Source organism: Heterocephalus glaber, unplaced genomic scaffold (genome assembly GCF_053883595.1).
Source record: "Heterocephalus glaber isolate CG9 unplaced genomic scaffold, H.glaber_assembly_v1.0 deba00001429, whole genome shotgun sequence".
Lineage (NCBI taxonomy): Eukaryota > Metazoa > Chordata > Mammalia > Rodentia > Bathyergidae > Heterocephalus > Heterocephalus glaber.
The window spans coordinates 18,977,045-18,995,194 of record NW_028258294.1 but is presented as its reverse complement, the minus strand read 5'-3'; the positions used below and the strand labels follow the sequence as shown (position 1 = coordinate 18,995,194).

The 18,150-nt window shown below is 34.3% G+C and overlaps 1 protein-coding gene across 12 annotated transcripts in view; it reads right to left on the bottom strand.

Moving 5' to 3' along the window:
- Dync2h1 (dynein cytoplasmic 2 heavy chain 1) overlaps positions 1–11,571 on the bottom strand; it is a 333,458-nt gene extending 321,887 nt beyond the window's left edge. For all 12 annotated transcript variants that reach the window (XR_015451638.1, XR_015451639.1, XR_015451640.1 and 9 more), the window contains exons 1-6: positions 11,190–11,571; positions 7,334–7,504; positions 6,558–6,693; positions 4,592–4,710; positions 2,642–2,786; positions 1,607–1,839 (exon numbers count right to left, since the gene is read on the bottom strand). Coding sequence is in view for 9 of the 12 variants with exons in the window: in XM_021251564.2 (XP_021107223.2) it covers positions 1,607–1,839; positions 2,642–2,786; positions 4,592–4,710; positions 6,558–6,693; positions 7,334–7,504; positions 11,190–11,384 (999 nt within the window). In the remaining 3 variants the exon portion in view is untranslated. The remainder of the gene's footprint in view (positions 1–1,606; positions 1,840–2,641; positions 2,787–4,591; positions 4,711–6,557; positions 6,694–7,333; positions 7,505–11,189) is intronic.
- Between the last annotated feature and the right edge of the window lie 6,579 nt (positions 11,572–18,150).

Below are 18,150 nucleotides of genomic sequence, written 5' to 3'. Positions count from 1 at the left end.
GGTGTGGGGGGAGCTGAAAATCACCAAAGAAATAGTTATATCAAAATAATACTGGAGCCTCCTTGAAAAGATCCTCCTTAAAATCACTGCCCAAAGATAGAACAACTTGAAAATACTGTAATAACTACAATGTTCTTGAAACATGTAAGATATAAAAATACATGAGTTCATAACAATACTACCAAAAAACATTTCACTGTTCCTATGCAACTTACTATGACACTAACCTATTGTTCACTGTTTAAAAAAAACATAAGAAAGTTACTGTCTATACTGCTATTCTTATGCAAACTACATTTCAGGGCATCTAAAAAAATTGATGAAGTGAATTCAGGCATATAGAGGTCATTACTAATAAATGCAGAATAAACAACAGAATTACAAAATCATCACAACCATTCATGACTGTCACTAGCTGTTAAAATCATTAAGAAAAAGTTAATTGCATTATAATAGATGGATCAGGCTAACCACACCTGAACTCACAGATCAAACTCAATGTCACTAAAAATGAGAAAAACAAATGCCTCCTAATGAAATGCATAAAAACAATATAGCAGCACCTATAAAGTGCTCTTGTAAAAAAAAATCATCACGTCTAATAGGGCCTTTATAGCTAGTTACATATTCATTAATAAGAAAAATGAGAAAAAGAAAAATAATATACACAAGAAAATAAAAAGACAATTCTAAAAGATAGGAAGTACTATACAGCATGAAAAAACACAACTAGGAAACTTTTCTAGTTTAAAAGAGTCAATAGACATGTGCAATAAGTGGACCTTGTTTGTTAACTGATTAAAATAAACCCTATTAAATTTCTCAGAAAATTAGGATAAACAGTAGTTAGATATAAAATAAAATTAAGAAATTACTGTCATTTTTACTTTGTGTGATAATGGTATTGAGGCTATGCTTTAAGGCTAAAAACATTCCAAAAATACAAATAAAGAGAGATGCAAGGGAGACAAAGATGAGCCAATGATTAATCAAATGGAGTGCTAACTTATACAATTTTATTTTGTCCATATTTGAAATATTCAATAACAAAAAAGGTTAAAAAAAAAAAAGAACAAACAACTATGGTTCCCCTAAGCAAGGAGGCAGGGGGATAAAGTAAGCTTTACAATCTTCAAATAATCTCAATTTGCCTGTCACTTGAAACTAAACATGTAAACTCTATATTAAAACTAATAACTTACATAAATTAAGCAAATATTTCAAATAGTTCCATTCGTTACTCATTAAAAACAGGTCCAGACAAAAACAATTTCAATAGCCAGGAGAATGTCTCAGAGCTTCCATCCATCGATAAATGGATGTTATCATTTTTCCAACGAAGAATAAAATAGAATTTCACAGCTAACATGTTTACCAGTCGCACACCAAAGAATAAAAGAGGAAGGTAGTACTCAGCACCCACTAAGCACCTTGCACTATGCCAGATGAACATCTCAAATTATTTCATATGAACTCCTGTTCTCTCCCAAAATTATAAATTATTTCTATCAGATATATAGTGACAGTTAATTATGAAATATATTCACAAACAAGTGAAGATCTACTTTACACTTAGAAACAAAGATACAGACAATCAAACTGATACCTCTTCAAGGCGTTTGCCAAGTTTATCAAGTGTTTCAGGGAAATACTTTTCATTTTTCCATGGATGAGGAACAAAGCACTGCCACACCTGACCAGTTAGATGATTACAGACTATCACCCACTGTTCACAAATTGAAATACCAGCTTTCAGATTTTCTTTCACAAGATAATAAGGATCTTCCCATAGGTTCAAAGTTCCCAGCTTCTTCTGAACAAACCTTCCAAATGATCCCCCTAATAAAACATAAACCAAAGATTTAAATGGAAATATCTTTTTACAAATATAAAATATATGCTGATAACAAAATGAAAATACAAATCAGTAAACTAAGAATGTATGAAATACTACATGCATGCTCTCACACAACATTGACAGTAACATATTTTGAAAACAATCACACACACTCACATACATACAAAGTTGCATTTTGCATCTTTCAATATATTGTGTATATCTTCCAAGGGTAAAAATATATATATAATTTTTTCAAGGCTACAAAGCTTGCCATACAGTAGTAGATTATGCAAATAATTCCCAAATGCCATTTTTCTCTATTTATATTATAAACACGCTATAATAAATATCTTTATATATAATCTTTTATGTATTTACCTGATATTCCTTAGGATAATTTTTTTTTTTTTTAGTACCGGGGATGTTAATCTGGACCTTGCGCTTGCGAGGCAAGCGATGGAACCACTGAGCTAAATCCCCGGCCCCTCCTCAGGATAATTTTTAAAAGAGTATTTTTCCTGGATCAAAAATATAATACTGGTAACCACTATATTTTAGTAATGTTTCAGTTTGTTTGAAAATATAAATTAATATATGCATACATCCTAAAAATCTACATAAATTTAGTTCTATTGATGGTAAACAAAAACCTCACATATGGTTTAAATTAATCTGCTATATGCAAATATCTATATAACTCAATTATTACAGTAAGGAGAATTTTAAGTAAGAACGTGAGGACAAAGCAGAAAAAGATTAAGACAGGCTACCTAAACTCCAAAAGTTTGTCTTTACTAATACCTATGATATCTAAGAGATGTAGCATCCGTGACTCAGGATAATGTTCATGCTCTGTTTGTCTCCACACATCATCTACAACATCCTGAGTAGTCTCCACCAAGTCAACAACTTCCAATAAGGATAGGCTGTCCAAATTATAAAATTCCTAAAATAAAAATGCATTAATTAACATAATTCTATTCATACCTTGAGTAATATACTTAAAATATTCCCAGACTTTCAATTGCTACAATTCTAATATTTGACTATTTTCTTTTCTTTTTCTACCAGATAACTACTTCTTTGTAAATATCTTCCATAAACATAAATCTCATGAAAGTCAGAGGAAAAAATAATTATTAATTTAAAATATATGCATTTATTTACATTATTTACATCAGTTCAGTGGCCTAATTTTCTTTCAATTCAGATTCATTTACTTATTTTCCAGTACAGGTATTCCAAAATCCACATACACATTACTCACTATAGTTCACATTCTTTCATTTATTGAATTGCATACTTTTGTGGTTAGCAAGAATACAACCATAGTACAAGGCTTATTATTCTATATTTTACTACTGTTACCAAAAAATCATTTTAAACACACTAGTAAAATTTTACTGAAATAGTAGAAACAAGTAGAAAATTACTACACATTTGTTTTGAAAAGATTTTTCTATAATTTTACTTAAAATAATTAATCTACGGAGATACATCAAAAAATAATCAAGTAAGCGTAAAACTTAAGATTTCATACTTCAAAGTGCTAATTTGAGTAAAGTTAACATTCTTTCAAAAGAACATGTTCTTTCTACATGGATAAACTATCAGTATTAAGCTTTTATTTTTCTATAAGCATTTGCAAAAAGAGTAATTTTGTTTTTGAGAAAAATACTTCTTAAAGATAATTTTTTTAATATTTTGGATATTTAAGTTTTGCTCATTCTAAATACATATCCTAAGTAAACTTTGCTACAGATGAAGCATATATTTAGTTCTAGGTCCTCAAGTAAATTTTAAAACAAGAAATATAAATTTTGGGGGTCTGATTTTTTAAAATTCTTTATATATTCTAGATAGTAGTCCTTTGAGGAGCAGCTGGTAAAAACTTTTTCCCACATCGTGGGTTGTCTCTTCACTCTGTTGGTGGTTTCTCTTGCTGTGCAGAAACTTTTACTATTCCTTTGCTGGGTATCTTCCCAAAAAGAATTAAAAGTATCATATCACAGCGATATATGCACTCCCATGTTTATAGTGGCACAGTTTTTAATAGCTAAATCTTGGAAACAGCTCAAATGCCCGTCAACCGGTGAGTGGATAAAGAAGATGTGGCTTTTTTTTAATAAAATGGAGTACTACTCAGCGATAAAGAAAGACAAACTAGGGGCCGGGGATTTAGCTCAGTGGTTCCGCCGCCTGCCTTGCAAGCGTAAGGACCCGAGTTCGATCCCTGGTACCAAAAAAAACGGAAAGAAAGACAAACTAGAGATATCTATAGCTAAATTAATGGTGCCTGAGACCATACTCTTAAGTGAAATAAATAGGACACACACATAAATACCGAATTGTTTCTCTGGTGTGAAAAACTGAAAGTGTAAATGAGGACCAAAATGTATAAGTGATATTGTGAAATAGAAAGAAAAGGTTCAAAGGGGAAGAGGAACTGGTGGGTGGGGGAGAGGTGAGAAAAGAAAGAAAAAAAGGAAACAAAGCTTTTGTAAATAGGAAAAGGTGGAAGGGTTGAAGGGAGGGAAGGGGAATGGGAAAAAAAAACAAGAACCAAGATATATCATGTACAGGTACAAATTTCCAATGATGAATGTGATCATAATGTATCCCTAAAATGTACCAATAAACTTAATGAATTTTAAAAACTTAAAAATTAAAAAAATAAATAAAATACACTGTAAACTGAATCCTACAGTACTTTTTATAAGTCTGATACATAGATATGTACAAATCACATACTCTTGCAATTGTTTCAAATAATTCTTTAAAATAACTGGCTCTTTCTTTACTAATCTGTTTATTTCCACGATGAGCTTGTTCTATCCAAAACTGGAACTCATCACTCGGTGTAAGAATACCTATAAAATTGAAAATTTTTAAAACAATTATTATCAATAGAGAATGAAAAACCGGAAAGTAATTTGGTTCATTTGACAATTTTACAACATGTCAACATACATGAATATTTCTTACACAAGCTGTCAACATACATGAATATTTCTTACACAAGCTGTCAACATACATGAATATTTCTTACACTCTTAAAGAGGTACACAAAAATGACTTTTACATTAGTAAGCTATCAACAGTAAGCTCTTAAATTCACTAAAAACACTAACAGCCCTAAATTTATACTTCACATCACACTTGGTTTTTTGTTTTGTTTTGTTTTCTGCTCTTTTTCTTTTTTCTTTTTCCTTTTCAATGTTCATTTATTTATTTTTTGAGTCAGGGTCCTGCTACATAGTTCAGGCCAACCTTGAACTCACTAGGTAGTCCAGGCTGAATTCGAACTAATGGCAATCCTCCTGCCTCAACCTCCTGAGTGCTGGGATTACAGATGTGCACCATCACATTCAGCTTTTTGGGGTTTTCACTTTTTTGAGCACATTACATTCATTGAGTTTGTTACGCAGTATGATTCCCATGTGCTTTTGTAACCTATTCCTATCTAGACAGTCTTTCTGCTTCTTATGTCTGAGTTTGCTTCTCCAACACCATGTTTTCCTAAATCTAATTCCAATACCATTTATGCTCTTAAATTCTATCTAAATGGAAATAATTACAATTTCATCAGTTTTAATTTAATTTCTAAATATAAACAAATTAGTTTTATTTTTAAATTTTCTTATAAATTTCCCAATAAACTGGATAATTTCTATTTGCCTAATAATATGCTGGAAATAAACACACTATTCTTATTGAGACTATGTGCTTTCAGCATCTAGTTTATTTTTCAAGCAAAATATGAAACTACAGCCAACATTTTAAAATAACTATTTGTACATTTCATACTTATTCTTTATATGAATAGTAAATTCCCTATAATAACATCAAAATTATAATGACAGCTACAGAAAATCCATTTTAACATAAAATGGCCTATCATCTTTGCAAGGTATACAATTAGTCTGTCCCTATTGTTCACATATTCTATATTAGAGCAGCAAAAATATTTGAGTCACCTAATATGCACATTCCTAGCTGAGGTCAAAGTAACACTCCACCTTATTTCCTATGTCTGTTTTGTAGCATATTTAGTGCTGCATTTTTTACATTTTCAAACTTTCTGTGGATCTTACTGTTTAAAATGACCCTCAAGTGTAGTGCTAAAATGCTATCTAGTATTCCTAAGCATAAGAAAACTGAGTTGCTAATTAACAAAGAAAATATCAATTTACAAAAGCTTCATATTGCAATGCAGATGGCCATGAAAACAATGTTAATCAACAATGTGTATTAGTGAAAGTCTTTGAACATAAACACTCAGAAAACAAGGTTATATTTTATCAGTTGACAAAATGTTGTGGCCAGAGGTTTGAAGGAACCTTACCCTGTATTTCCTCTGAAAGCAATGGTTCAGTATTCACCAATCAGTATTCACAGTGACTTTACAGGACCTAACTACTGTGAACAATAAAAATCAACTACATTTTCTATTTCTAGAAATTATACATTTAAAAAAAATACATTTTCCTCTTCTCTAAGTCCATGTAAATATTTTTCATAAAAACAAACAAAAAAAAAGCTTATGCTCAGAGAAGTTCCAGAAACATGGAAAGAATTCTGTGAAGAAAGATACTCACTTTACTAATGTACTAATGAAATAATCATTTTATGCTTTCTTTAAACTACAGATCATTAAATTATAAACCTATTTTGATAAGTGATATATGAACATAAAACATTATATATTGTTATATACCTGTAGTGTCATCTTCCTTAAGTTTCAATTTTGATATATTAGCATCTGATCTTCGTAGAACTATACCCAACCCAGCTTCTAGTTCACTCAAAAGATTCTGAAGTTTGGGATCAAAGTTTCTGTTCCATTTCTGATCCTAAATAAAAACACACAAGGGCAACCACTGATCAAAGTACTACTAGTCAAATTGGCTTTCAAAGGCATTGTCTCAAGAACTAAGCCAATGTACCCCTGCTTTGCTTAAAGCCTGCCACTACTTCCATTTCATAAGGAGGTTAAAAATCCTCTGAACAGTTAAAACTTTATAAAGATCATTTACTACAGCAATATAAGCAATGATGTGAACTATGATGTACACCTTTCTCCAAGTACTCAATTTGTCAATAAAGCTTACTTTAAAACTAAAAATTGAAAAATGTTGTAGGGAGCCTGGTTCAATCCCTAGAACCATAAAAAAAGAAAAAAAATTCTCTGGATGTGCCAGCCCACACCCAGCATTCCAGCTACTGGGAAACTGAAATAGAAGGATCACATGAATAAACCAGCCTGGGTAACTTAGTGACTTAGTGAGCTTCTATCTCAAAAAATAAAACAAAAAGAGCTAGGATTGTAGCTCACTGTGAAGGTCCTGCTTTCAGTACCTAATAACAACAACAAATGATATTTGAATAAAACACTAATTACATTAATAATAAATTAAATAATATATGTGCTTATGTAAATATTTATTCAAACTAAGTCAATATAAATAAGTAAATATGCATCTACTTACTCACCTTTAACAACATTGGTGCAAATACTTGTCGTACTGCTTGGTAAAGGGAATTAATAGGTGACTCTAACATTGATGAAACAAGAATGTTATTATGTAGATTCTCATCGGTAATTACTTCAGGTCGCAGCTTGAAAAACACCAGCACTTTATCTTTTGTATCACCAAAATCAATCTAAAATGATAAATGATTTTTAATGTTATTTTCATAAAGTTTAATACTTAAAAAATGTGAAGCTAAAATGTTGTACACTGTAATTATACTTCCCAGGGAAACAGAGTTATTTTCAAAATAAATATAGTAAAGCCAACATATCTCTGCTCTTTAAGAATACTAGGGTTTAAAAATGTATTCCCACTCATATGTGATTATATCATAAAACTATTTTTAAAAGTGATTTTTTTGAGCATAAAATACTATATATTGTTAACATATACTGCTAACTATTCCACTCCAGTCTGATTCAGTAATACGAAATACCAAGACTGGATGCCTCAGGTATACAATGGTGAGTATAGCACTTCTCTATTACCCCAAGAAAGTCTGTAACAAAGATGTTAGTTACCCTGTCATCTGGAAAAGGCATTTTAAAAGATGCTTTTTAAATTTTATATACATATATTGTAATATATATCCCACATATGTTCCAAACACCAAAATGAACCTAAGTTATCTATCTCCTAAAATTACCTTTACCTTAACCAAAAATTTTTCTATAGAGTTGGAACATCAAAATTTTATTAAATTGTCACATAGATTATTTAAAATTGTAATCAGATAAACTCAATTGGAATTCACTAAATAATCTTGTTTAAAATAGGTCTGGTCATAGTAATTAGATCATTAGCCAAAAAATATACTACTCAAAAGAAATTTTTTCATTATTTATTACATTTTCAGTTATTCTGATTTCTTCTTCCACAAAGACAAGTCTATAAACTAAAAATTATTCAAACAAGGTTACTGCCACATTTGATACTTCAGAGATGAGTTTCATGCTATTTTTCTTTTATCCTAATTATTTCAATTTTTATTAGTTTATCTGTGATACATCATGATTACATTCAGCTTCAAGATTTGATACATATGCATATCACATCTGTCATTTTTCACTCCCCTTGCTCACCCTTTCCCCAGATCCTTTCCGCATCTCTATAGAGTCCTTTTTCTTAACATAGCTCTTTTAATTCATTCTTTAAATTATTTATATATTGGTTTTTCCATATTAGAGAAACCATGTGATATTTAACCTTCTGTGACTGACTTATTTCATCTTATATTATGGTCTCAAGATCCATCTACTTTCCTACCTAATTATTACAATTTTAGCTACTGAGAAGGATCTGATACTCTATTCTTTTTGTTGGGTTCTCCCCCTTTACATTTAATTTCTTGTCATGCCAGACGGGTTCATTCTGCTTTGCTTCCTAGGGTTGTGATCCTCAATGTCTGTTCCTAGGATATTGCATAAAATTCTTTGGAGTGCTGGTTTGGTATTCACGAAGTTCCTAAGGTGCTGTTTGTCATGAAAGTATCTTATTTCTCCATCCATTTTGAAAGATAGTTTTGCAGGGTACATCAATCTGGGTTGGAGGCTGTTTTCTTTTAGGGCTTGGAATATGTCGCTACAAGCTCTTCTTGCCTTGATGGTTTGTGTTGAGAAGTCTGCTGTGATACTCTATTCTGTGTTGATAATATTTCTCATGACACATGAAAATTATATGAAATTCAAATATCAATGTCTATTTGAACACAGCCACGCTCATTTACATGACTTATTACATAGTTTATCATGTGACTGCTTTTACACTACAATGACAAAGTTGTAGTTGCCACCAAACCCTCTGGCCTGCAAAGCCTAAAATATTAACTTAACAGTATGGAAAGTTTCCTACACCTGGTCCTAAAGTCTAAAACAGATCACATCTTTGTTTTGATTAAGATAACCAGTGATTTCCTGTTTCAAACTAAATGATATCCAAAGTCCTATGTGGTTAGCACGTGCCTTACTCTCACCTAATATTCCACACTGCCCTTCATGCATTAAACTTCAGCAATCACCCTGGATTTATTTCCTGACTTGAAACTAAGCTGAGGCCCAGGTCAGGAGTTAGATACTTATACAGTTTCTTTTGCTTCCAACACTCTTCACCCAGACCATATCTCAACATACAAATCCAAGTATCACTGCAAAGGTCACTAATCCAGAGTGTATCTACCCTATTTTAATGCAGTTCCCTACCCAAACCCCATCACTGCTGTTAATATTATTTTTTTCTTAATAACACTTTTCAATACTAAAAATTATGTTACATTACATCTTTGTGTTTAGCCTATCTTAGTGTTTCTCCTTGAAGATTCAGGCTCTAATGTGTTCATGACTTTATCCCTAGCACCTAGGACAGTTTCAGGCCCATAGTATGTACTTAATATGTTGACTTATTAAATCATGCTGACTTTTCCCATATTCCTACTGCATTCTATCTGAACTTTATGTGGCATTTACAACAGTGTGATCTAATTCGTTGAATATGTGTCAACCTAAATCACTTGAGTGAACTGCTAGAAAGCAGAAGCAGGGGGCTCTATTCTGAATTATACCATTAGAGAAGTGGAATATGTATCACTTAGGATGTAACATGTATGCCTTGCTTTCCTTGGCCATAAAATTGGAGTACGAATAGTTTCTATCTCACAGTGTTGTGGATGTTAAGCACACTAATGCACACATAAAGTGCTTAGAACAACCCGTGACAGAGTGTAACATGAAAATAAATGCTAGTTATGATATTCTATCCTTTTATATCTTTGTAAACCCACCAGATCTGGCAGTATCCTGTATTTATATTGAGTTCAAAATAAATACTTATGAATAGAATTGAATTAAATCAAAAGAAAGATTCATAATGAATGGGGAGAATATTCAACCATCCTACCAAAAAAACCCCACTGAATGTGCCAATACTCTGCTAGTCCTCAAGATATGAGTGAATATAAGAGGTAGAGGTTGAAAATGTCTATAATTTGTTAATCTTTGTCTATTTCCTCAGACCTTTTAAACGAGTTAGGCAATTTTATTCTATGGTTTACTTTGAAATTAACATATACTGTATATGAGTTCTGACGGAAAATGCAACATTTTAAAACAATCCTGCCAGTGGAGGGAGCAGTGGAATAAGAAAATCAATCAATAAATCACATGTTGCATATAAAAAATGAATTCAAACTTTATTTTGGAATATTGCGAATCATTTCCTGAAAACTTGAATTCCTAATTTTTCTCTCAGGCAGTATTAAAATCAGTGCATAACCTTCCCAAAAAAAGATACAGCAGAATTTGCTTCAAAAGGGAAAGGTTATAAAAGGGAGAGAGAAATTAAATGCTTTCTTTTTAGTTTATAAACCATCTCTAGTCTTCTTTTAAAAATTAGAAGAGGGCCAGGGATTTAGCTCAGTGGCACCTCCCCTGCCTCGCAAGCACAAGGTCCTGAGTTTGATCCCCGGCACAAAAAAAAAAAAAAAAATTAGAAGAATTGGGCCCTTGGCATATCTGTAGTCCCAGCTACTGGGTAGACTGAGACAGAATAAAGAATAGCTTGGGAGACTTTACGAGACTCTGTCTTACAAAAAAAAAAAAAGAAGAAGAAGAAGAAGAAAGAAACTCCAGTCAGGTGGGATGCAAGCTTAGAAAACAAGCTAAAGCAGCAAGGACAATACAAAGGAGGCGGAGACAGTCTTGGACTCCTGAAGAGGATCAAGGAGTTTGGGTACGGCTATAGGCTGTAGAGGGGTCTGGCCATCCCACTGGTCGGGCCTGGGGAGATTAAGGTAGGTCAGGTAGGGATGCAAGGAACCATACCGTGTTGGAAAAGCAGAGTCCGGCGTCGGATCGCTGCACCTTGAGCAGCATTTGGTTCCCATCATCCAAGAAGTTGTTGATTTCAAGACAGTTGTACAGTAGTGGCTGATCCCAGGCTTCCGACATCAATCCGAAGTAATTCTGGGTAGTAGTGAAGATGAAGAGCTTCCGAATGTCTCCAGTCCCGCCCGCCATGATTTTGAAGAGGGGGTAAAGGAGAAAGGAGATATGGGAAATCTGGAAAGGAACAAGGTAACAGTCGCGAGGGAAGCGAAGGTTAAGAGGACAGCTCTGCTGAAACTCGCAGCAGGCCCGCGGGCCTTCAGAGCTTCGCGGTTGCCAAGGGCAGTCGCTATGGCGACAGAGCGCTACGGCGCCCCGGTGGACGTAGCGGACGTCCATGTATTGCGCACGCGCACGCAAAGTTTAGAAAGCAATCGATTACCTCGGAACTCTTTAGCTGATCCCCATGGTCATCGATTACAAAAGATTTGGACACGTTTGTATTGACTGAAAAACTTTTGTCTTTATTCTTCCTACTGATTTTATTATGCACAATCCGAAGGGATCAAGTGCAGAACCCTGACTTGGATTTATAAGCACTGCTGGATTATAGCACTCCCTCTCCACCTGCACCCCACCCTTAGCAAACCCGTGTCCGCACCAAGGTTCCACATCTGTAAAATGCAGAAATACAATCTCACAACCAAGGCTATAATGAGGATTTTAAGAGATTACTATTTTAAAATCGCTTTTTAAGGAGGCTAGTAAAAAAAGTTCAATACAATGTTAATTTAAGTTCATAATGCCTCTTTTTTTCTATGCCAGTTAATAACCCACTGTTGATTTTTTAAATATTTAAGGAAAAAACTTTCACAATCACTATGCTAACATAACCATAAATGTAAAATAGTCAAAATATACAATGATAGTTGTTAGTTTAATAACAAGGACAAACACTTAAGAAATACAGAAATAAATAAGCCTCATCGTCCCCCCCCCATGGCATCATTAGTTGCCATCAAACTGCTAGTCATTTATACCAATATGCACTGCAGACTCTATAAATTCAACAATTCTCTTCTAAAAGGAGTTACTACTTACTACTACCTGTTAAGGATTTAACCGGGAACTAGGAACACAGTATCTTCCCTTACAGAATTTGGATCTAGGCATTCATCACCTCAGGCTTGATTTGACAAAACATGCACAGTGTCTTTAAATTTGCACTCAATAATCAAAACTTTCTCCTAAAACTATATTCTTTTAGAATTAGAAGGGTGTCCCTTTTATCTGCTGAACATCTTAAGAGTCAGTAATAGGAACAAAAGGAAGCTGAACTGCTGTACAATTCTCATGAAATATTCAAGAAGTGGGATGGTAGGCAATCACTTTACCACTAAGCTACATCCCCAGTTGCACTTTATTTATATATCAAGTTGTTCATATAAGAGAAACCATGCAATATATAACTCATGTAACTGATTTAGTTACCAATGTGGTCTTGAGGTACATCCATTCTTGTATAAATGACTTTAGTTTATCCCTCTCTATGACATAGTACTCTATTGTGTATAAATAACACATGTTCTTTCTCCATTCTTCTGTTGATGGACATATAGGCTAAGATTTAGCTATTCTGAATTGTGCTGCTATAAACATGGGTATGCATACATCACCGTGGTATGATGTGCATAATGTCTATAACTCTTTGGAGAAGATCCCTAGAAGAGGAATAGGTGTATCAAATGGAATTTTCATGAGGAATCTCCATACTGATTTTCATAGTGGGTGCAACAGTTTACACTCCCATCATCAATGAAGAGGCATTATTTTTTTCAACAGCCTTGCCAGCATTTGTTACTGGTGGATGTCTTAAAGATACCCATTCTTTCTGGTGTGACGTAGAATCTCAGTGTTGTTTTAATTTGCATTTCTTGAATGGCCAGTAATGTTGAACATTTTATCGTGCATTTACTGGCCATTTGTACTTCTTCATCTTGAAAGTGACTGTTCATTTCAGATACCAATTTTTTGCATCAGTCTTTAAATTTAAAGGATCTACTTTTTTTTAGTTCTTTATATAAACATTAGTACTTTGTCTGAATAGTTGGCAAATTTTTTCTCATCCTATAGGTTGTCTCTTCATTCTGTTGGTGTTTTCCTTTGCTGTGCAGAAGCTTTTTAATTTGATGTGGTCCCATTTGTTGACTCTTAGTATTATTTTTTTGTGCAGCTGGGGTTTTGTTCACAAAGTCTTTGCCTACACCTATGTCTTTAAGTGTTTTATTTTGTCTTCCAAAAGATTGTCCTGTTCAAATCTCTAGATCTTTGATCTATTTTGATATTAATTTAGTGCATGCTGAGAGATATGGGTCTAGATTCAATCTTTAGCATGTGAATAGCCAGCTTTTTATTATTTTTTCTAGTCCTGATGAGTACCTCTTTGAGCTGTTTTCTAACCTCCTCTGTTAACCTTTGAACTAATTCTGGTGTGTACTTATGTTAAATTGCCCCTCAGCACTCCTGGAGCATTGATTTTGGGGAGTTGGGAGTTTGGGGAAGCATTTTATTGCCTTGTCTTCTCGAGTTTCCATTATTTTTCTTTGTTGTTTTCTTTTGTTTTGTGCTGAGGTTTGTGGATGCTCATAGTCTAAACATTTGTTGCTAGTACAGAGATCTCTTTAGTTGGTTTTCAGTGATATAATTTGATCATGACTAACTATGATCTTTTGCCACAACCCCAATATCTGATCACATTGGCTAATTTGGGATGGGAGGATGCAGTGTAGTTAGCCCAGCAACCAAGTTGTTTGGGATTGTACTCTAGTATTATTAATGTCACAAAGGTAATCTGAGTGTTGGCTTACAAAGAAATAGCAACAATTAATACAGCCTTGTTAATATTAAGCAAATAAGCTAAAGTAGTATTGTCCAAAACAAATTAGATATTAATGCAAGAACCAATTATGTATCACTTTTAACCTAGAGAAGAAATTCACAGTTATGATATAAACATTAAGACAACCAGGTATTGACTTAAAGCTAATATATACTAAATGTGACAGTTACATCTCCACTAATGGTAGAAGAGGATACACCGGTAATTTTACAGAGTTAACTATTAAAAAATTAGCAACATTTTATGGTTACACTATTAAAGATATAAGGTTTGGGAATGGGAGAATGCAGGAGGAAAACTCTGAAGCACTAAATTCTATGATATGAGAAGGAGATAGAAATGGTACAAAGGATCTTACTAGGAAGTAGAAGAATGTTCACAGAATTAGGGAAAGGTTAAGAGAAAAGACTGGCCAGGAATAAAAGATAAAAGGAAAAGAGGGCGAAAAAAGAAAGAACTTATATAGAGAATTAAAAAGAGAGAAATAATTAAAAGGAAAAATTTTTAAAGGATGAAGACGAAAAAATAAAGAAAAAAAGAATAAAAAGAGATAAGAAGCAAGGCAGAAGGACAAAGGAAGATTTTCCACACTCTAGGAAACTGGTGCGGAAGGAGAAAGAAGAAAATAAACAAAAGTCCTTAAATAACACGCACACTCACACACACACAAAAAAATTTAAACAAATTTTTTCCGTGATTTCAAATGTGTGGTTTTCTTCCATGATCTACAATTTTGGGGCAGTGTCCAGTTGAAGATGTGCCCCTTCTCACACCGGTACATAAAGACAATCAGATCCCAAATCTTCCTTGGATGCAGTCACCAGCAGGCAGTAGGATTAGAGTGAGGGTGCTAATTCTTCAACTGTCAAATTCAGAGCGATTCAGGCTGAGCCTGGCCTCTAGCTGTGAGAGTGAGACCTGAGTGCTTTAGCTTAAACCCTTCTGAGGGTCTCTTGCTGGCCTGGCCATGGCTCCCTGATCATGGCTGTCCCCTGTGGCTGTCCCTCACCGTGTCACTGTGGGAGTGTAACATGGGGAGACCTGAAATGAAGCTAACTCACACGTGCTCTGACACCAGGTTCAGTCAACCCCTCCCTGAAATGGCATCCAATCACTCTCTTCAGGGGATATGGCAGGCATCTGGACTGAAGTCACTAGATAGCCACTGCAGCAGACAGCATTCGGCCAGTCCATTACACTGCTTCATTTCTCCCTGCAATCCTCTGGAGTTCCCAGCTTTCACTTTGTCTTTGAAGATCCACTCTTCCTTTCTCGAGAGCCACAAGTCAGGAGTGGGAAAAAGGGCAGACTGGCCCTTCCTTTCTGTGCTGTGATATGTCTCTTTGATTTCTCTGTAGGCCCCAATTTTACTGTCATCCTGGGTTCCAGGATCCACTTCCCTCCTCCTTTTCTTTCCCAAGCTGTTATTTTCCAGTGTTTGTATTTTGAATCTTGGAAAGGTTGAGTTGTTACTGCTTACCACTCTGCCATTTTCCAAGAAGATCTAAGAAACTTTTTTAAAATAGATTTTATCCCTCCCCCCCGAAGCACCCTCCCCTCCTTATGTACAAAAGCTTTGTTTCCATTTTTTCCTTCTATTTTCACTTTTTTCCAAAGACATTCTTAAGGGCAAGTAGAATATTTTCCAGTAGATGTGTGGAGTAAGCAATTGCTAATAGTCATAAGTCAGAGAAGTCATCTGTTGAATGGCTAGGTTCTCTGCTAAGGGTCTGACAAGACTTAAAGATGTAGGACAACATGCATTCTCCTCTGGAGTTGGATTCCTCTCCCGAGATCTTGTAGTTGAGACAGAATTAAGTTCTTTGCAGTTGTGAGGCTTAGGTCCCTATTTCCTTGCTGGCTGTCAACTGGAACTACTCAGCAACCACAGACCACCCAATGTTTTGCCACCATATTTGGAGCCAACAGTGGAGAACTTTCTCACACAACCAATATCACTTGTGCTTCAAAGTAACAGGAAGGATTGAGTTCCTTTTAAGGGTTCACCCGATTAGAATGGGCCCAATGAATAATTTTTTATTTGCTTAGCTCAGAATTATCTGAATAGTAAATAAGCATGGGAGTAATATTTCATTAAAGTCACAGATTTCTCTCACACTCAAGGTTATGGGGTTATATAGTAGCGTACACCAGGGAGGAGAAACCTTGGTACCAGTTTAGAAGTCTACCTACCACACCCATCATCAATGAAAGTGGAAAAAAACAGTGAAAGGGACATGTAATATGTCTCTATTATTACGAAAATAATTCTGACCTTGTAGAAGTCCTGAAAACATTTCTATTTCCTCCATATTTCTATATGATTTCTATATGATCTCTAAAGCACCTGCATCAATTCCATGAAAATGACTGCAGTAAAAAGTGTTTTGTATTTTACTCATGTTTGATACTGAGAAAATTATATGAAAGCTGTGATGTCAGTTATAAAATATCATCTCGCTTATTAAGTAAACTATAATTTTAATCAATTTAAAGAAAAATACCAATCATCTTGACTAGATTAAGGAATAGCCAGAAAGCTGGTAAAATATTATTTCTGAGTATTACTGTGAAGTGATTTCCAGAAAAGGCTAGCATTTGAATCAGTAAACTGAGTGAAAAGATTGCCCTTACCAATATGGGCAAGTATCATCACATCCATTGAGGGGCCAGGTAGAAAAAGAGTGGAAAGCACAAATTTGCTCTTGCTTTGTGAACTGGTTTCCAGGCAAAACTCCAAACTCTTGAATCTTTGCACTCTAGAACTTATACTGGCAGCCTTCTAGTTTCTCAAGCTTTCTGATTAGAGCTGAGAATTACACCACTGGTTCCCCTAACTTTCAGGGTATCAGACTCAGTATGAATTACATCATTGGCTTTTCTGGTTCTTCAGATTGAAAATGGCATATCACAGGACTTGATCTCTATAATAATGAGAGTGCCAATTCCCATAAAAAAGAAACTCCTCATACACTATTTGTTCTGTTTCTCTGGATGACTCAGACTAATATATATCATTTTTTATATCAAGGCAATAATCAGCTAGCACGATTCTTACACACTGCTGGATGATAATTGAACATGAACATCATTGGAGGACCTTTTATCTGAGTTACAGAAGCTAGAACTCACTCATAGTGAGACATAGTGTTTACTGATTTCTGTCACTAGTATTATGAAATAATACTTGCTGGGGTCTGAATGTTTTGTGTTCCCTCAAATTCTCATGTTATAACTTAATCCCCAAATGTGATAATATTAAAAACTGGGGCTTTGATAGGTGATTACTAGGTCATGAGGGCTCTGCCCTCATAAAGGGGATTAATTCCCTTACAAAAGATGTCCAGGGCTGGAGATTTAGCTCAGTGATTCCGCTGCCTGACCTGCAAGCAAAAAGACCTGAGTTTGATCCCCGGTACCAAAAAAAAAAAAAGATGTCCAAAGGAGCTAGTTTACCCCTTCCGATTTATAAGGACAAATAACACCATGTGTGAAAAACGGGCCCTTACCAGAAAACAGATCTACTGGCACCTCATTCTTGGACTTCCCAGTCTACATATAAATAATAAATTTTTATCATTTATAAATTATAAACTTTTTATTGTTTAGAAGGTATTTTAGCAAAGACTAAGACACTCTGAGGTGAAATTTAATGTTCAGTGAAAATAAATGTATTTATCTCTACACATTTTTATGTCTCCCTATAGAATGAAAAGAATTGTATTTTTTTTTATTCTTTCCCTAAATCAGTGAATAGTTGTTAACATTACTTGAAGGTCCATAGAGTGCCAATTATTCCAGTAGTTAATTGTACTGAAAAAAAGAAAATACAGTGGACTCTTCACTTACAAACTTGATCAGTTCCCAAGGGCTGGCTATAACTCAAGTTGGTTGTAAGTCAGTACAGCTGGCATCTGAATGTTTACCTGGGTACACACTATAGATAACAAGAGACAGAGGAATCTTTCATTAACCTAATTAACCCAAGTTGTTCCTATGTCAGGCAGGTCATAACTTGAGGGTCCACTATATATAGAAAGAGAGAAAGGAGAAGGTAAA